The sequence below is a fragment of the Gallinula chloropus genome, assembly GCF_964237585.1.
Source record: "Gallinula chloropus genome assembly, chromosome: 17".
NCBI classification, from domain to species: Eukaryota; Metazoa; Chordata; class Aves; order Gruiformes; family Rallidae; genus Gallinula; species Gallinula chloropus.
Genome location: NC_140102.1, coordinates 6,671,849 through 6,690,200, shown reverse-complemented (window position 1 = coordinate 6,690,200; position 18,352 = coordinate 6,671,849). Strand labels below are relative to the sequence as shown.

Below are 18,352 nucleotides of genomic sequence, written 5' to 3'. Positions count from 1 at the left end.
CCACTGCAGAAATCCCAGTCAGTCCTTTGGGCTAAAAGAATATCCTTTGGGATATATTTTCACCTTCCCAAAGAAATATTCCCCAGAATTCTGGTGACAGGAATACTGGGAATTATTCCCTCATGCATTATCTAGCTGTTCTCCTCCTCTTGCTAAATCCCTGAGGTGAATGTGGGTGAAGCTGGTATCTGGCTGCACATCCCATACACTGTGTCAGTGTCACTGCTTTTGTGTAACTCCTGGCCTTGTTCTAACGCTTTCCTGTGAGTGCTGGGCTGAGAAGGAAGCAAAACTCTTCCTGGCTTGCTGATGGAGTGAGGCAGATTCCCATCTGCAGGAATCCTTGCTCTTGGTGTGCGTGCCGAGCAGAGCCAGTGGCTCAGATCGTGAGGAGACTTCACACGGCTCCAGCTCGGACACAGCTTGGTGGTGGGGTGAGTGTTGGAGGGCTGGGGGGGGTGTAAACAGAGGAAAGCTTGTTGTCATTAGAGCACAGTTGTGCTGGTGGTTTATTGATCTGATACAGGACTTGCAGAGCCGGGAACTTAGGTGAAAATTCTTAGTTGGCTTTTGAAACGCAGCTGAAAGCTCAAATTTAAACCTGATGCAGGTTTTTCTGGGAATTTTGCTGCGCCCTGGAGACTGAGGTGAGAAAATGAGGAAGCTTTCCCTGGGAAGCTTGGCTGAAAAGACGTGAGATTTGTAAATTCATGTCTGTCTCAGCAAAACACTCAGGCAGAACAGGGCATTAGCGCTCGGTTCTCCCAAAGGCACAGACCCCGGATAAAGCACAGAGCAGCTGAGTGCTGGGAGTAGTAACTCTTGTGGGATCGCTTTCTGGAGCTTAAGTAACTCCCATGTAACAGGCTCGTAACAGAGCATTTATATTTAGCAGAGAGCAGACAGTAATTAATGATGATCTACGTTTGGAAGCGTGGGGCGGCAGAAAATTGGGTTTTGAAAGGAGGAATGTCTCTTGTGCTGGTGTGAGTGGCGTAGGAAATGCAGTGTAAGCAGTTCCTGTGGCTACTGAAAGGCAGTGCAGTAGATGCTGGGTTTCAGATCTCTGGGAGATGCTCACTTTGAAAATTGACTTGGACAGTAAATGCCCGACAGGACTCTGTAATTCAGGTTGTGCTGGTGCTTAGTGTAACTAAGAATTTGTTCAGCCTTCTTTTTAGTTCTGGGGCCCGTGTGTCGTTGTGTGTGAGTGTGGAAATACCCCATGGATTTGAACACACTGCGCCCTGCCTGCTTCCCGGGAGCGTTTTCCAGGGTGGCTGAAGCGAAGGCTCTGCTGTTGTGCTGGTTTTCCCTGGAGGTTTCTGTGCAGTTTCCTTTCTCTTCCGATGTGCAGGGTTCTCCTGCCCTCCCTTCCCCTTCAGAGTACAGCCAATGTGCTTGGTTTTGCATTCCAAAGAAATCTCAGGAGCAGGGATTAGCAGGAACTGATTGACTGGCAGACTGATCCTAAATCGTTTTACAGGTCTAAGCTTGTGAAAAATCCTACCCTGAACTGTACTTAAGTCGCAGAATTTGATAATCAAATGATAAAGTCATTTATGTGGCAGCTCAGTGTATCCTGCAGTGGCCAGGCAATAAAATGCTGGTGGCAAATGCCACAGGAATATTCCATGAATAATCCTGGAGCTGTGCAAGTGGCAGGATCAGCTGCTGGGAAGAGCTTCTCGTGGCAAAATCCCACTATGCTGGAGAGGGGAGAAGCCCTTCCTTCCCACGGTGTACAGACCTGAGCACGTGTTTTGCTGACATGTCCTTTCAGTTGACTTCCTCTGTTGTTTCTTTTCCAGCCTGAGCGAGAGCTTTTTCATGGTGAAAGGCGCAGCCCTTTTCTTACAACAAGGAAACAGCTCCCAGGGCCAGCGAAGTCTCCAGCATCCTCACAAACATGCAGGTAGTGGATTCAATCACCTTCTGAAATCCTTTTTTCCCTGAGGACAGGCTTCTGGCATGTGTGGGTGGGTGAACAACTCCTCTGATTGTCACAGTGGGTCTTGTACAACCCGCTGAGTAAACCTGGAGTTGTAACCTGCTTGATTTTAATGGTAACGTACGATTGTTGACTCTTCCTTTAATTTTTTTTGTCATTATTTTGGAACTGTAACCAGAGTAGAAATCTATTCTCTGCAGACTTTCTGGCATTCCTGAGGCAGGGAAACCTGCGGAGCCGGAGTGTCCGTGCCGAACATGTAACCCTGTTTTCTGCAGAGGGAGAAATACCACTTGTGCTTCAGTGGTTTGATCTTTGCCTTCCCCTTTGGCCTGCGGGGAGGAAAATTGGATGGGCTGAGTCACAGGGCTGTAGCACCTCTTCTGAGTTCAAGGCGCTGATTCAGCAGGGCACTGCTCTGAGTGCTCACCCAGCCTCCTGTAACCTCAAGTTTGGGAATTCTGGTGCCAGTGGACAGCACTTGTTCTTTGGAAACTGCCTGTAGCTGGTTTTGTTTGGTGCTGTCACTAAGAGTGAGGGACGTTTTGGCAAGGTTTGGGGCTCTGGGTAGATGTATGTAGGTCCTTGTATCCCCTTTCCTGGTTTCAGGAAAATCCCCTTTTCAGTTAACTCATCAAAATCCAGCCTGTAAGAGTTTATTATATCTTAAGTACAGACTCTCCTTCCTCCCCCAGTCCCCTCCAGTGTGGCAGACTGGTGGGAAGAAATGGTAGGGAGCTGTTCGGTGAGTGTTCGTAAAGGTTGATAAGCAGACACAGGGTTCAGGCAAGTGGATTCTTTGTACCCAGTGCTTCTCTTCCAAAACTGTCTGAGACAGAAGGCATCACTGAACACTGGGAAAGAAGAAATAAGATCATCGGGGCGCTTTGAGAGCAGGAGCATGTGGGAAAGGCACAGTGTGGTACTGTGTGTCTGCTGCTTAGTAAACACTCCGAGCACAAAGAGGCTGTTTGAGTGCCAAGCTTGGCACTGCATTTCTTTAATTGTCAGCAATTTCATATAGCCAGCAAACATCCTACGGAAGGAATTTTATCTCATATGGAAAGTTATGAGTGCATTATGAGTTATTAGATGTGAACCTGTTTTGTTTTCTTGAAAATTCCTTCTTCCTTTGGTTTGCTCTCACCGAACAGCAATGTACCCAGTGCCCTAGACTGACTGCACCACGAGATAGCACAGCTCTGTCCCCCAAACCAGGCACTCCTCCAGCCCTTCCTCCTTGGAAATTTATCATGTTCAGATATACCCTCCACAAGGCCAGTGGGGCTGATCCTACTGCATGTTCCATGAGTCAGTGTTCTTCTATCCTCTTTTCTTTTATTTTTTCTCCTTGTCTTTTTAATCAGAGCTGTTCCTCCTGCCTTTCCCTCCCCTGTCCTCAACGCCCATAGCTTTCTGTCTTATCTAAAATGCTGTAACAGGACATGTATCACCATCTGTACCAGCCACGGGTGGTCTCAACAGATTTGGTAGCTTCCAAATACCATGAAGTCGAGTTCTCACACAGCCAGACACCTGTGCTCTTTCTCATCCAAGAATCTCACTTCCATTTGGTGGCTGTCCCAGGGAATGCTGAGTTAATCAGCCTCCCATGAGTGGTATATTTTGACTTGGAAACATCCAGGTTTGTTAAAAGTCAAGACTCTGCCCATTTTTAGTGTGGCAAGTCAGAGACCCCTTGTGATGGCTTCTTGGCTCTCCCTGTAGGTGATCTGCCCCAGCACCTCCAGGTGATGATCAACCTCCTTCGTTGCGAGGACAGGATCAAACTGGTAAGGAGAGATGCGTTTTCCTGTGGGGAATATGTTTGGCTGAAGTGTGTTTGTTTTGTTAAGTTTAATTTGCCAAGGAGAAGAGGCTGGAGCTTGCTGATGCTACTGGACTCCAGTCTTGAAACTGGACCCAAGTGTGGCTGGGCTTTCTTTTAAAGAATTCTGCAGAGGCTGTAAAAGCTGCTGCAGAAAAGTTGATGTCACCTGGCCCCTCCAGTGCAGCCAGTGCTTTCCAGTCAAGGCTTATGAGTGGAAGAATCCTCTGAGCCTGATGCTGTTTTCTGTTCAGTCCATGCCCAATGGACTTTTTACCAACTTCCCAGCTGCACCAGAACAAATCTTCAGGTTGGGTTTTGTAGTGTTTCTTCCACCTGGGGCAGGTATTGCAGGCTAATCACTTTTTTTATCAAACCAGCTAGTAGCTTTGCTGGAAGACAGCCTGTCTCTCCTTGTACTTTTCATACTGCAGCTTAAATAAAGGCTTTTGGACAAAATGACCCCTGAAAAAAGTATCAGGCAGCAGCTGGAAGTAATGATTACTCAAAAACTGGTTCTCAGAGCTTGATGACCTTTTTCTAGGCCGTCCGTTTGGAAAGCGTGTGGACAGACCGAGTCCGGTACATGGTGGTTGTGTACAGCAGCGGGCGACAGGACACAGAAGAGAATATTCTGCTGGGTGTGGATTTTTCCAGCAAGGAGAGGTATGTCTGAGGCGAGGCTGGGCTTGGAAATCGGGCAGGCTGGGTTCTCTGGAATGCCCGTCAACAGCAAACTCCCCAGGCGCTTGGGTTTCGTGTCCGTTCTAGCAAGAGAACGGACGTGCCTTGAGTTTTCTGCCTGGTTAGGGGGGTGAGAGGGTGATGTTTGTTCCAGAAAGCTTTCAGTCTCCTCAGAGGTCTCCAGACAGTCATAAGCAAAGTGTTCAATCTGCCTGTGAGGCTGTGGCATCTGCCTCATCTGCGGTAATCTGTGATCTGCTCAGTGCAAAACGCTCTTGCAAACACATTTGCAAAACTGGAACTTATTCTGCCCACCTGACTTGGTCTGTTGGTGTGATGCAGTGGAGCCGGTTTGGGGGGGTAACTTGGTTGCCAGATAACATAAAACAACAAAACTGCACAAGTGCCTCCAAAACCAACAAACAATCGTGTCAGTAATGAGCTGTTTCTTTTGTCTAACCAATAACAGCACATAGTACCTTGAAAAGCAAATAAAATACTTTGTTATCACAGACCCTCTCACACTGTTCCAGGTCGGGGTTGAGTAAACCAAGGCAGAAAAGCTGTTGGCTTGGAGAAGCAGGGCTGGTTCAGCAGAGCTGGAGTCAAAAGTCAGAGCTTCCAGGCTGGATTTTCTGTTCTCCCCTGGTTTAGCAGGCTGCTGTGGGGTGCTGGTGCAGCCAGCGTGACATTTGTTTTCTCTTTGGAAACCCTTTGTGGTTGTTTCCATCGCTCTAAGTGGAAGGAGGGAGCATCTGCACTGTGATGAGGCCTGTTGGGAAGCTCCTAGCCATGTCTTCCTACTAAGGTTGTTGGCATTGGCCTATTGTACCTGCTGTTAAGTTCCTGCTGAGTGTGTTACAGAGGGAATTCTTGTGTAGTGTTGCCTTCCAGCACGCTTTGTGTGCAGCAGCAGTGAATGTGTGCTGTGTCATCTTCAAATAATGATTTGTTCTTGTTGATTGTTGGTGTGAGATGAGAGGAAAGATTGAAAAGTCAGGACTAGTCTGTCCTAACTGCAGTGTTAGCTGCCTCTACAGTTACTGTCTCTCCTGAAAGCCAGATTCTTGTTAATTAAGTCCCATGCACGGTATCGGTTACCATTAGGGACTTCACGGCTCCGTGTTGAGGCTGAAGTGTCAGAGCTGAGCTGTAAGTGCTCTGACTCCCAACAGTCCAACTCACCAGGTGTTTTTGTGGGGCTTATTCCTCTGACATGGGTTTAACTAAGCCCTTGTTTCCTGGCAGAGCTCCGAAGGGCACATTGGCCGTGTCTGTGTTCAGACTGGCCTGTCAGATACTCTGCTGTAGAGAGCAGCTGAAGGCTTCAAGAAGAACGAAGCAAAACCTCAGCTCTTTGCTACCTGGCTGTTGCTGTACACATCCCAATTTCCTTTAAAACTTAATATCTGTGTAGCTTCGTTATTCACCAGTCGAAAAGTTGCTGGTCCCTGTTTATAGTAGTTTATAACAATCTGGTTTCTTGCCAGATTGCGTCTGTGAAACGAAAGCGGACGCTGGGTTAGGGGAACTCATAAAGTCTGGGGATTGTCTTTTCTACCAGAGTGATGAAGTGCAAATTGAGTACGTGGCCCTTTGAAGGGTCCCTTGGGTCCCCTTGGCTGCTCCCCCACCTCCCACGGCTTGCCTTCTGTGGCTGCATCGCTGGGGTCTGCTGGTTTGTGTGCTGCTGGGGGGGAGTGGGGCGATAGGGCACACGCTGCCGTATGCTCTGGCACAGAGGTGCGGAGTGGATAATTTGGATTCTTGTTGCCGTGCTGATTCCCCAGCCTGGCAGAGAAGCGACCTGCCTGCTAGTATCTGAGCAGACCTTTAGACTTCAGCTGCCAGTCTCCTTGTGTGTTACCCCCAGGATATTACTAGGAATTACTAGAGCAAGACTTGAGGGCTTTAAAAATTAAAGAGAATTAATAATTCAGGGTATTGGCGTGACGCATGCTGGCCTATATTTAACGTCCTGTGTAACGATCTCTCTTCCAGTAAAAGCTGCACTATAGGAATGGTTCTTCGTCTGTGGAGCGATACTAAAATCCATCTCGACGGTGATGGGTAAGAAACCATTTACAGGATAAATGTGAATGCTCTTCCCTACTGGGGGCTGCTCTGGGAGTGATCCTCCGTCACCTTGCAAATGAAGTTCCAATTTTAGATTCATGGCTGTGATCCTTTTACTCAGACAGTGAGTTCTTGTCTTGCTGCCTTCAGCCTGCTCGATGGAAGCTGGGACACCCAGTAAATGTTCCCTGAAATCCCACTCTGGGGGTGGAGCTCCCATTCCTGGCACTCTGCTCCGGGAAGGGTGTCTGCTTCCCACTCGCATCTGGGAGAATGATGGGAAATAGGTGATCCCTGATGTTGACTCTGAGTGCCCTGGTAGCTGTTTGCAGGGTGCAGCTTGTGAGGCTGAGAAGAGCAGTTTCTGACTGTTTGTTTTGTCTTCCCCGCCCCTTTAGTGGCTTCAGCGTGAGCACTGCAGGGAGGATGCACATCTTCAAGCCAGTGTCGGTGCAAGCCATGTGGTATGTGTGTTAATTAGCTTGACAGAGAGAGAGACTGTCGTTTATGTGACTAAATTAAGTAACCCCCTGCATTTTAGCGTTCTCTGTAGCTGTCTTTAGGAGCTGCAGCAGAGATGCTGCTTCCCCATGTCAGCAGGTAGTGGTACCGTAAAGGAGCTGTGAGAATATTGATCTCAAAACCAGCATCTTCTGCCCCTTGGTTATGGGAATGGCACTAGTGAGGAGAGCAAACACGAAAGACCACCCTGAATCCATCAGCCCACAAACACAGCCTCTCCTTTCTTTGTGTCTTTCTTTAAGTGGCTGAAGGAGGAGTCTGGGACCCGTTGCCATTCCAATGTTGTTCCCCATGTCCTGCCTGGTTTCTGGGGTTCCTGCCACGCAGAAACTTCTTGTGCCGCCCCAGGTGCCCGTTCACCTTTTGGCTCCTGTCACCCCTCCCGTGTGCAGGGATTCCAAGCCGCCCAAGCAGAGGTGGCTGAATCAGCAGCAGTCGTGCCAGCAAATTCCTCCTTGAAGCGGCTGCTGCCCAGCCCCACAGAGAACAAATGTGTTGCGCTCAGCCTGGGCAGTTTGGCTCTTGCTGAAGCCTGGAGAGATTCTTGTCCTTGTGGTGTCTGGTAGGGAGAAGATAGAGATGTAGAGAAGGATGTCACGGTAGTGATGATTTGTTTTAGAAACAAATGAAGCTCTTATTGCTGTCATTTATTACTTTTTTTGAGCTTGGCCCCTCCCGTTGGCAACCCCAGGTGTGGTTAATGCGCTCAATGCAGTGACGTCTTTGGAACGGGGCCTTAAAAATGAAAAAGAAAAGAAGGGGGGAAAAAAATAAAAGTGAGGAGGGAAGGAAGGAAAAAGTAATGCTAGAATTTGCAAAAACAAATGACCCAATCTGGGCCCTGTCCCTGGAGCATGTCAGGGGCCAGGAATGCCGGTAAATACGCATTTGACTCCTTGTTGAAGGTGGTTTGAAAATCGTCCATGTTCTTTATTTTTCTTTGGTCTGGCTTTATGACTTTGCTAATGATTAGGTCCCAGAGTGATTTGTACCTTGTGCTCGCCTGTTAATCATGAGACGATTTCAGCCTCTGCTTTGGATCGGCTCTGGGAAGGCCTCCAAGGTCCAACTCAGGTCCTCTCTGAACTCTTGACACAACCACGCTGCTGCTGAAAATCCCTGTAGTTTTATTTCTGTGAAAGTCTCTTGGATCCTGCTCTGTCCCTGCTTCTCACATCCGCCCAAATTTCTTCTCCAAACTTGCAGGTCTGCCTTACAGATCCTCCACAAAGCTTGTGAAGTTGCGAGAAGGTACAACTACTTCCCGGGTGGGATGGCTTTGGTCTGGGCCACCTACTATGAAAGCTGCATCAGCTCTGACCAGAGCTGCATCAACGAGTGGAACGCGATGCAGGACCTGGAGTCCACCCGCCCCGACTCTCCAGCCCTGTTTGTTGACAAGTCAGTCCTGAGTTTTATTAGAAAAAGTTGGTTTGGCTCACAAGAGAAATGCTCCCTTCTCCCTTCGCTTCCTCCAGTCCTTCTTTTCCTTTCTTTTCATAAATGTCTTCAGATGGTTTTCTTCTGTTAGCCTCATCAAAATTGCTTTTAATGCAAGTCTTTACTGCCATTCCTCTGAACACTGTGAGTTGTGCTGTAGGTTTGCTCCCAGCTTGGAGACATCCTCTGCCCTTCATTTCCAGGCCAACTGAAAGGGAACGAACGGAACGGCTCATTAAAGCCAAACTCCGAAGCATCATGATGAGCAAAGACCTGGAAAACGTGACTTCTAAGGAGGTAAATATAAAACTTCTTCCTGTTTTATTCTTCCTGCTAGGATCCATTTCCAGAGAGTGCTGCACTGATGAAAAGACACCCCATGAAACTCCCATTTTCCAGGGAAATGGGGGTAATGCCAACATCGGAGCGCGTTTGCCAAGACCTTAGAAGTGACTTTCAAATGCAAAGTGCCGGGTTCTTTGTCTGTGGAGTCGCATCCGAGGTGGTGCCCACGCTGTGGTTGGCTGTAGCACATGTAGGCATGTCTAAGCTATGAATTTGCAGCTGCTTACTCCTCGGTGTGTCCCTGTGAGTTACGTGAGCGAGGACGGCACTCCCCAAAGGAGCAGTTGGTGGTGTGAGATGAGTGTCCCCATCTTTGTTTGCTCATGGATAGCACGAAGTATGTCCCTGCCTTTCTCCTTGTTGGCTTTGTTTTCAGGTTTTCTTTTCTTAGCTCCTGAACAAAGGCGTGAGGGGCTTGCAGGCAGCATTTCTTAGGGAGTTTATGGATGGAAAAATCACAGGTTGAGGGTAAAGCTGATTTGGATCCATCCCACAGGCCGGTGTAAATGCATCTGGCTGGCATAAATGCATCCAGCTGCAGTGCAGACATGTGCAGAGCAGAAGGAAATAGCTCTCTTTGCATTGGGGTGGCGTTTGTTTTTCAGGGGAGGCTGTTAACATGCAGGGCTTTCCTTCCTAGAGCTGAGCACTGGAGGATTTGGATACACTCTTGTATGACAGCAGCGTTACAAGTCGTAGACGTAAGCTGAGAGCTTGTCTGTGTCTTGTGTTCTTAACTCTGGGTGCAGTCAAGATCCTTTGATTTTACTGCAGCCCTTTTCCCTGGTGGGTTAGGCCAAGGTGCCCTGCTTTGCTCACCAGCCTGAAGCTGAGGTGCGGTGAGAAAACCGTGGCTGTGTCCTGGCATTTTAAAACAGGAGACTGCTGGGGGTCTGTTTTGGACAACACCGCCGCCGTTATCACTCCTTGCTTCCAATGGGTTTCATGTTTGTCTGGTAGCTGCTCTCCAAGGTCTTGGGTTTTATCACTTGAGCTATTTTTAAGCAGCAAGTCTATAAAATACAGGGATTCTGTAACTCGGATCTGAAGCTTTATTTGCAAATCTGAAATCTGGGGGTGTGGGATACTTGGCGAGATGCCATGTAGTGAGATTCTTTGTCTCCAAAGGGTCGAATCCCTCTCCCTGTTTTTAATGAAGTTCAGAGATGTGTTTTGCAGAGGAGTGCCTGCAGATGTTCCTGCCAAACAGACGTGATCTTGCGTGGCTCCCTTTGTTTTCTGCCCTGCAGATACGGAACGAGCTGGAGAAGCACATGAACTGCAACCTGAAGGAATTCAAGGAATTTATAGACAACGAAATGCTGCTTATCCTGGGTCAGATGGACAAACCGTCGCTGATCTTTGATCACTTATATCTGGTAAGTGGCCATGCTAGGAGCTCCAGGGTAGCAGGAGGCTCAGTGGGAATGATTAGCTGAGGTGCTGGGCTCAGGGGAAGCTGGTGTTGGTGTCGGGGCTGACTCATGCAGCATGAGTGAGAGGTACAGCCCGCTCTCCCCTCTTTGAGCAGCCTTCCTCCAGGACCTGTATCACTTACAAAAGCCCAGAGCAGCAAAACCCCTTTTTTCTGGTGACATTCTTGTTTCTGGCACTTGCTGTAATAGTTCCTTCCTGGCAGGTCGATCCCGATCGGGACGTACCATGGCATAGCTCACGTTCTCTCTATTCACGTTCACTTTCTATTTCTAGCAATGGAGCTTTTTAAGACAAACAAAAGTTCTCACTGTGGCTGCTGCCCCGGCCTGACAGCTCTTTGACTCTGGTTAGGGTCACCGTGGCTGTTTCTCTCCAGCTTGAGAAGTTCGGTAGGCCCAGAACGCTGTAAAGACCCAGGCTGGAGGTGATAGGCTGCTCGGGCTTGTGCAGGAGAGAGGAACGGCGTGCATTTCCTCAAATCTTTTGCCACTAGATGGTACTCCAAGCAAAACCAGGCACTGCCACCTGGGACAAAAACTTGCTTGGGATGACTGCCTTTGTGCCCATTATGCTTGGGTCTGTTTGGGTTCTTTCTGGAGGGAATCAGAGGAAGGGCTTATGTTTGAAGGCAAAACCTGCTATTTGAACCCTCTCCAACTTTCAGTTTTGCAAGCATGGGGGAGGGAATTCAAGGTGCAACCACCCCCAAAAACTTTCTTCTCATGTACCTGTGATCCCAGTCGTACAACATGTAAGCGCTTGCTTTCCCTCTATTTGTGGCTGAAACTCCAGAGTGACCAAGGCAGAACCCACTCCTGCAATGAGGACATTGTGCCCTTGTCCCCTCCTTCAGGACATGGGACTTCTCCATGCTGGCTGCCCTAGTGCCGCAATTCCTGTCTCAGAGGCTGGTACCAATACCTGAGGGAGGCAGGAGGACTCCAGAACCTTCAGAAAGAGGGAGGGTCTTGGGCTCCTTTCAAACGTGTGTTTATGGCTGTTGCAGGGGTCTGAGTGGAATGCATCCAACCTGGAGGAGCTGCAGGGCTCGGGGTGAGTACTGCACTTCTCACGCAGCACCGAAACCTCTGGTCCTTTGCCTTTAACATCCATTCAGGTCTGTTGTGGTGACATATGATGTTTGTGGACTGTAAGGATGAGTTTGGGCCCATTCCCCACGTTGTGGGTAACTTGCTGTCAGGACCTCGGTCATGCAATCTGTCCTACCTCATTGCCATCAATAACATGTAGGGTGGAGATAACAAAGCTCTGCGTGCATCAGGTACACCCCCATCTCCCACACCCCCAAACGTGTAGCGGCTGAGCACGAGGTAGCCGTGCATCCCGTTGGGTCAGGTGGGAATTCCCACAGACTGCCAAAGAGCAAATGTTACAGCACTGAGCTTAGGAAAAAAAAAACATCTAAATGGAGTAGAACTTGTAGCTCAGCCATCTCCACCTCACCTGCCCAGACAGGCAGCCACTGAGCTGTCTTTCACCACGCTCTCATCACCGCTTGGCGTGATGTCCTTTCAGGCTTTTTGGAGGAGTGAGTTTTGCATAGAAATATTCTGCTGCTTGCCTAAGGCGTGTGCACCGACCCTGATGGGACAAGCTGAAAAATATTGCTCAACAGAATGAGTAGAAATGTTTAATTTGGAGTCCTTGGGGAACAGATGTCTGAACATCTTTGAACAAGCAAATTACCCGTCGTAGTTTTGATCTGCAGGGAAGGCATCTTGTCTAAAAGTCTTAAGCTGGGCAGATTCTGACACAAACACCCCATGTCCTTGGTTTCTCTGAACTGTACGAGGTAATAAATTGATACAGGTGTTTGTTCTCCCTGGCTGGAGCGTGGTCCCTGCTGGAATATTTGGCAGGATTTGTGAGGTACCACGTGACTCTCATTCTGTGGGTTTGATCAGAAAGACGAGTATGGGATGGTTGTGCAGCACAAGAGGGTTTTTTCTGTAGAGAATTGCTTTGAGGTGCATGGCCCCAGCAGCTCAGCTTGCTTTCTCTCTTTGTTCTTTGCAGCATTGACTACATCTTAAATGTGACCAGGGAAATCGATAACTTCTTCCCCGGTTTGTTCGCCTATCACAACATCCGAGTGTACGACGAGGAGACGACAGACCTGCTGGCTCACTGGAACGAGGCCTACCACTTCATAAATAAGGCCAAGTAAGCGTGCTGGGAGACATGACTTAGCATGAGGGAGGATGTCCGAGCTGTGGGCTGTGACACCATGCCTTCATGTCTCATCCAGCATGGAGCTGGGCCCTCCCCAAAGCCCTGCCACCACTGAAGGAGGCAAAGGGGTGGTTGCATTCCTGCTGTTGCCAGGAGCTTTCCACATCCCTGGAACGACTCTGTACCTTGTCTCTTCCTATACCAACATTAACATGTTCCTAGATTATGATATTTTTTATTGCTATTATTTTGTTTTGCTTACAAAAGGAAATGAAGACATTTCCTCTTCTTGAGAAGCTCTGGAAACACTCCAGCATGTGTCCACATTGGGCTGTTGCTGTATCAGGGAAGGGGATGGAGCCTGTCAGATTCTGCCAGGCTCTGATGCTCAGGTTGTTCCTGCTTGTCCCAGAATCCAAAGGCTCAGGCAGGCAGGAGCCTTCATGGCTGTCTCTGAAACAGCAGCATGGTGGGAGCTGCCCTTGTCTAACTCATGACTTTTCCAGATAGAGTTGCTCCTCATGGCCTGCTTACTCTGGAACATTTCTCACACCCTGAGCCGCTGTGTTCAGGTGGTCGGGGGTGACACAGCACCATCCTTCACCAGGTACCACTCTCAGAACAGCTGCTCACTAACAAACATGACTTCCCTGTTTGTCCTTCTGCAGGAAGAATCACTCCAAGTGCCTGGTGCACTGCAAGATGGGTGTGAGCCGCTCGGCATCCACTGTCATAGCTTATGCCATGAAGGAGTTTGGCTGGTCCCTGGAAAAGGCCTATAATTACGTGAAGCAGAAGCGCAGCATCGCAAGACCGAACGCGGGCTTCATGAGGCAGCTGCTGGAATACGAAGGCATTTTAGATGCAAGGTAAGGCCGTGGGATGAAGGGAAAAGGTGACTTGCAGGAAAACAAAGAGCTGATCGTAGGAAACCTCTCATGGTTCTGTATCAGGAAATATCGTAGAAACACAGAATGTGTAAGGTTGGAAGGGCCCATCTAGTCCCACGTTGCAGTCAACAGGGACATCTTCACTAGATCAGGTTGCTCAGAGCCCCATCAAGCCTGACCTTGAATGTCTTCAGGGATGGGGCCTCCACCACCTCTCTGGGCAACCTGTGCCAGGGATCCACCACTCTGAGTGAAGAAGCTTTTCCTAATACCCAACCTAAATCTCCCCTTTTTGAGTTTAAAACCATTGCTCCACGCCCTCGGGAACAGTTCTTCCCCAGCTTTCCTATAGACACCTCTCTGGGATTGGAAGGCTGCTATAAGGTTCCACCAGAGCCTTCTCTTCTCCAGACTGAGCCACACCAAATCTCTCAGCCTGGGAGAGCTGGAGCCCTTCATAGAAGAGGTGCTTCAGCTCTCGGATCATTTTTGTGGCCATAATGATGTCCATTGGTCTCCAGGGAGTTCTGTGCAGGCAACAAACTCTTCTGCTGAACAAGGTTCATCTTGCACACGTGATGTCGTGCTCAAAGAGGCTGGCGGGGTGTGTGTGGTGCTGCCCTCGGCAGGGTCCCCTGTAGCAGGGCAGATGCCAAAGCCTGGGCTAACTGTGGCTTTTATAAGCCTTTTGGATGCCAGGTCTCCCTGGGTGGGAATTAGCTGTTTCCCGTGTCGGGGAAGCGTGTTGGTGTTTCCCAGCAGCCAGGACTGTTCGGCAAAACATTGTTCTTGTTTTATGAGGCAGAACTGAGCTCGGGCAGCATCAGGGCCGAATCATTTGTGGTTCTGGGTGACCATGCCAATCACAAGCCTTTCTCATTGCAAGCACTGCAGTATCTGCTAAGGACTTCTGCGTGCTCTGCCTGGCCTCTGCTTTACCAGGGATGGAGGAGGGAGATGTTTCACTCTGGTTCAGCAGGATCTGTGCCATGAGATGTGCAGAGCTGTCTGTTCAGAGCAGTCAGCTCTGCCCGGGGAACTCTTCCCAGTTCCCATTCCCATCGTGGGTGCGGTGCAGGGCTCTGCTGGGAGTCAGGGGCCATGGAGACTCTGGAGCAGGCAGGTGGGACGGACAAAATCCCGATGTTTGAAATAGTTTTGCCCAGCTGGATCTGCTGTTCAGCCTTTCAGTTCCAGGGTGTGGAGGGGGGTGGAAGTTCCTGAGCTGAGCATCCTGCGGTTCAACAGCAGTCACTCGTGTCTTTGTCCTTCCCCAGCAAGCAGCGCCACAATAAGCTGTGGAAGCAGCAGGCAGAGAGCAACCTACCCCAGAACACAGATGGCACCACGGCATCGGGCGACTTCTTACTCGAGAGCTTAGACATCGACCTAGAAAACCGCCTGGCTGACCTGGACATGCCTTCACAGCCAGCGTACCTGGACAACCGCGCTGGCACAGAAGTGTCTGTGGGGTTTAATTACTGCTTCCGTCGCCTCTCGGACACGCTGCTGGAGAACAAGATTCCTGGTGACAGGGAAGGCTTTTTCCACATGGAGGAGCTGGAGCGGGACGCGCTTGTGGAGCGTGCTGACTCACTGGTGGGACAGTCTCCATCGGAGGGGAGGCCGCTGGAGATGGCGAAAGCCCTGGACACCACAGAGCCGCCAGCAGAGCTGAGCAGTTTCAACGAGAAGGAGGTGAAGAAGAAACTGGACTTCAGCCCTAGGAAGGGAAGGGTGGTGCTGGGCCCCAGGGACCATGGGGAGGACGGTGTGAGGGAGGAAAATCCGATGGAGAAGTGGAAGCGGCGTTTATCCACACACAAGGAGGAGAGCAGGCTTAATAGAGAGAACTTGAATAACAACAACAGCAAAAGGAGTTGCCCGGAGGATTTTGAGGTGCGTATGGAGTTGACACGTAGGTGATTAGCATGGCTGACCCTGCTGCAAGTGAAACTGCTCTTCTCATCTTCATAGCACAGTTTCATTTGACTTGGATAAAGCCTTTCATTCCATGATGAGCTGCTTCCTTTTCGAAGTGCTTCTGAACATGGCTTTGCTTGCCCAAGCTATGGATTTAGATGCCAGAGAGAGAGAGCGCGCACACGCGAGTGCCCTATAAACAGCTTTGGGCAACTTGCTTGCATGACCATCGCTTGAGACGGTAGGTATTCCTCCATTGAAGATACTGTCTGCTGAGAACATGTGTGGCTTTTGTTCCTGCTGCAGGGCCTGAAGAGAAGCTGAAATGGGCTTCGTTTCAAATCCGCGTGGCTGTAAATAACACCTCGTGGGCTGTGCCTCTCGCCTTGTTCTCTGCGTGTTTATCTGTACCTGTTCTCTTTTTCTTTCTGCAGCACGATGCCGTGTTTGGGATCCTCAGTAAGGTCAAGCCTTCCTATCAGTCTTGTGCCGACTGCATGTATTCCTCAGCTGGTTTGTCTCCTGACTCCTTCGGGGAGCAGTATGAGAAGCTGAACGCCAGCGCTGCGCGTCGCAGCACCGCTACCATCTGCACACAGCCAGCCCTCCTCTCCCACATCAATTCCAACTTGGCGGACCACTTGCCCAGCAAGGTTCACTCAGAGGAAGCAATCAGGACTAAACATCATGAGGCTCCGCTGCCTCTGTCGGCAGGAGCTGGTGCTTTGGAGGTTGGAGCTTGCAGACCCCTCGATCAGCACTGCAGCGGTTTGGAGAAGGGAAAAGATGCACCAAAAACCCCGGTCAAAACTCGTCAGCCCAGGAGAAACTCACACTGTGACAAAAGCCTCCTTACTGCAGAGGTGGTAAAAGAGGAGTCTCTCACCCGAAAGGAGAGCAAACCTACCAAGGATCTGAAAAACTTGTTGTTCAGCAAAGACTTGGAAAAGTCAAGTGCAAGCAGTTACTTGACGCAGCATCAGGAGTCCCTCATTCAGCTGCAGAAGGCGGGCTTGGTTCGGAAGCACACTAAGGAGCTGGAGCGGTTGAAAAGCCTGCCCTCGGATGCCTCGTCGCTGCTCAGAGAGAACCCCTTGAGCAGAGCCGACTCCGGCATCGTGGAGGGAAGCGAGGGTTTGATTTCACATCACAGCCTTGTACCTCTCCTCAGACCAGCACCGCTCATACCTGAAGATGCAGAAAACGACGTGGAGAAGTTAGAGGTGAAACGCATCTTGGAGGGGATCTCTCAGAAAACCTCCACGCCACTCGTGTGTCGGTTGGAGCACATCAGTAGCTTCACCAAGGACTTCCTGAAGACCATCTGCTACACCCCATCCTCCTCCCGGAGCTCCAACCTGACACGTAGCTCCAGCAGCGACAGCATCCACAGTGTGCGGGGCAAGCCTGGCCTGGTGAAGCAGCGAACTCAGGAGATTGAGACCAGGCTGCGCCTGGCTGGCTTGACTGTGTCTTCTCCCCTGAAAAGGTCCAATTCGCTTGCCAAGCTGGGGTGTCTTAACTTGTCCTCTGAGGACTTATCGAGCGACATGGATGTGTCAACCATAACGGACTCAAAAGAGGCCGTTTCAAGCGAGTCTTCCGTGCTCTGTGAGCCACAATCCACGCTGAGGAGCGCAGATGTCACCTCCAAACTGGCAGTGAAGCCAGCGGTTGGAAACTTGAAGAGCACCCTTTGGATGGGCAAAAGTTGATGCCTTCCCCAGGAGGAGGAGGGAGGGGGTGGATTTCCCTTTCCTTTCCTTCTTTTATGGCATTTATTCATTGCACCGATGCAGTTTGACCTGACTTGCTGTAGTTCATCTGATGCCGCCTCCTCTTCCCCTCGTCTTCGTAAGTGGGGGGAGAGAGAAAAAAAACCAAACCCAAACCCATAATGGGTCACAATGAATGGCACGAGGGAAAATAAAATGCATTGCATGGCTTAGAAGAGGATTTTGTGTGTGACTTGCCTGTTGTCCTGCAGGATGCTGTTCTAGTACTGTTTGCCAAGTATAATAATGTGGTTTTGTTTGTGAGTGTGTATATAGATAGATATTTCTCTCTGTGTATCTATCTATCTATATATAAAATGCTGAAATTCTCTGTTTCAAAGACTCGACAATATAGTTAGTCTTGACTTTTTTATACAGAGCAACCATGGGTCTCGTTAAAACAGGGACTTGTGGGAAGGTCCTTAAAAAGGTGACGTGAACGCTACCTCTGTTCTCGATGGCGGTTCCTCTCGCTGTGTCGCTTAGCGGTGTTTTAATTCTGAGAGGGGCTCTTCCCACAGTACTTTGGCCTCTGTTTGAGGTCTTCCCTTAACGCTAAGGCCTGAGGAGGATGGAGGCAGAGGCTTTGTTGTGCTGTTGTGGCCTAGCTACGGAGTGAAGGAGTGCAGAACTGTGTTTGTGTTGGTTGTGACCTGCTGGTGTCCGTCTGTGTGACCGGGTGGATTGCCATAGTGTCGTGTCGGTGCCGGAGCGATGCCCAGGCCGCGTTGCTCTCACAGGCTGATGCTCCCATGGAGAGGAGTTTTGTTCTTTGGGTGTTTTTGCTGTCGTTGTGGTTTGTGGTGTCCCAGTAACTAATGACGAGCCTGGCCAGTAGGTGAAGCTTTGTGTAATGCTGTGTTGGTGTTGTGGATCCCAAGGTGGGGACCCTTTGTCTGGGGCTGTTGGTGGCACACCGTGTGCAGGGATGGCTCTCCCGGTGTCCCACGCATTCGAAATCCCTGGAGGCAGGGAACAGGTGTGTCTGGCTGTCACTGCTGGTGGAGCAGTTCGCGTGTCCGTGGCTTGCTGGTGTGGAAGCCCAAGGGGTTGTGTATGCTGGGTGCTAAGAGGATGGATGGCCCCAGCACACAGAGCCAGGGTGTACATGTCCCGGCTCTTGCAGGGCCACAGCAGCCTCCTGCCAGGGCTGACAGAGGCATAAATCCCGCTCAGGGTGAGCGCCCAAACCTGAGTAGGGGCTGGTTCCAGAGCGAGGGATGCTGGTGCTGTGGGGGGGATGTGTTGAAGGAGAGCCGTGACCTGCACAGACCATACCAGGGCTGCC

The 18,352-nt window shown here is 50.0% G+C and overlaps 1 protein-coding gene across 1 annotated transcript in view; it reads left to right on the top strand.

The window, feature by feature from the left end:
• SSH1 (slingshot protein phosphatase 1) overlaps positions 1-17,563 on the top strand; it is a gene marked incomplete at its 5' end in the record, with an annotated part of 35,478 nt that extends 17,915 nt beyond the window's left edge. Inside the window, 13 exons of the mRNA XM_084271968.1 lie at positions 1,812-1,915; positions 3,680-3,744; positions 4,324-4,445; positions 6,465-6,533; positions 6,938-7,003; positions 8,268-8,462; positions 8,705-8,798; positions 10,097-10,225; positions 11,290-11,336; positions 12,321-12,467; positions 13,145-13,345; positions 14,644-15,265; positions 15,724-17,563. Coding sequence (XP_084128094.1) covers positions 1,812-1,915; positions 3,680-3,744; positions 4,324-4,445; positions 6,465-6,533; positions 6,938-7,003; positions 8,268-8,462; positions 8,705-8,798; positions 10,097-10,225; positions 11,290-11,336; positions 12,321-12,467; positions 13,145-13,345; positions 14,644-15,265; positions 15,724-17,004 — 3,142 coding nt within the window. The 3' untranslated portion in view covers positions 17,005-17,563. The remainder of the gene's footprint in view (positions 1-1,811; positions 1,916-3,679; positions 3,745-4,323; positions 4,446-6,464; positions 6,534-6,937; positions 7,004-8,267; positions 8,463-8,704; positions 8,799-10,096; positions 10,226-11,289; positions 11,337-12,320; positions 12,468-13,144; positions 13,346-14,643; positions 15,266-15,723) is intronic.
• Positions 17,564-18,352: the final 789 nt, after the last annotated feature.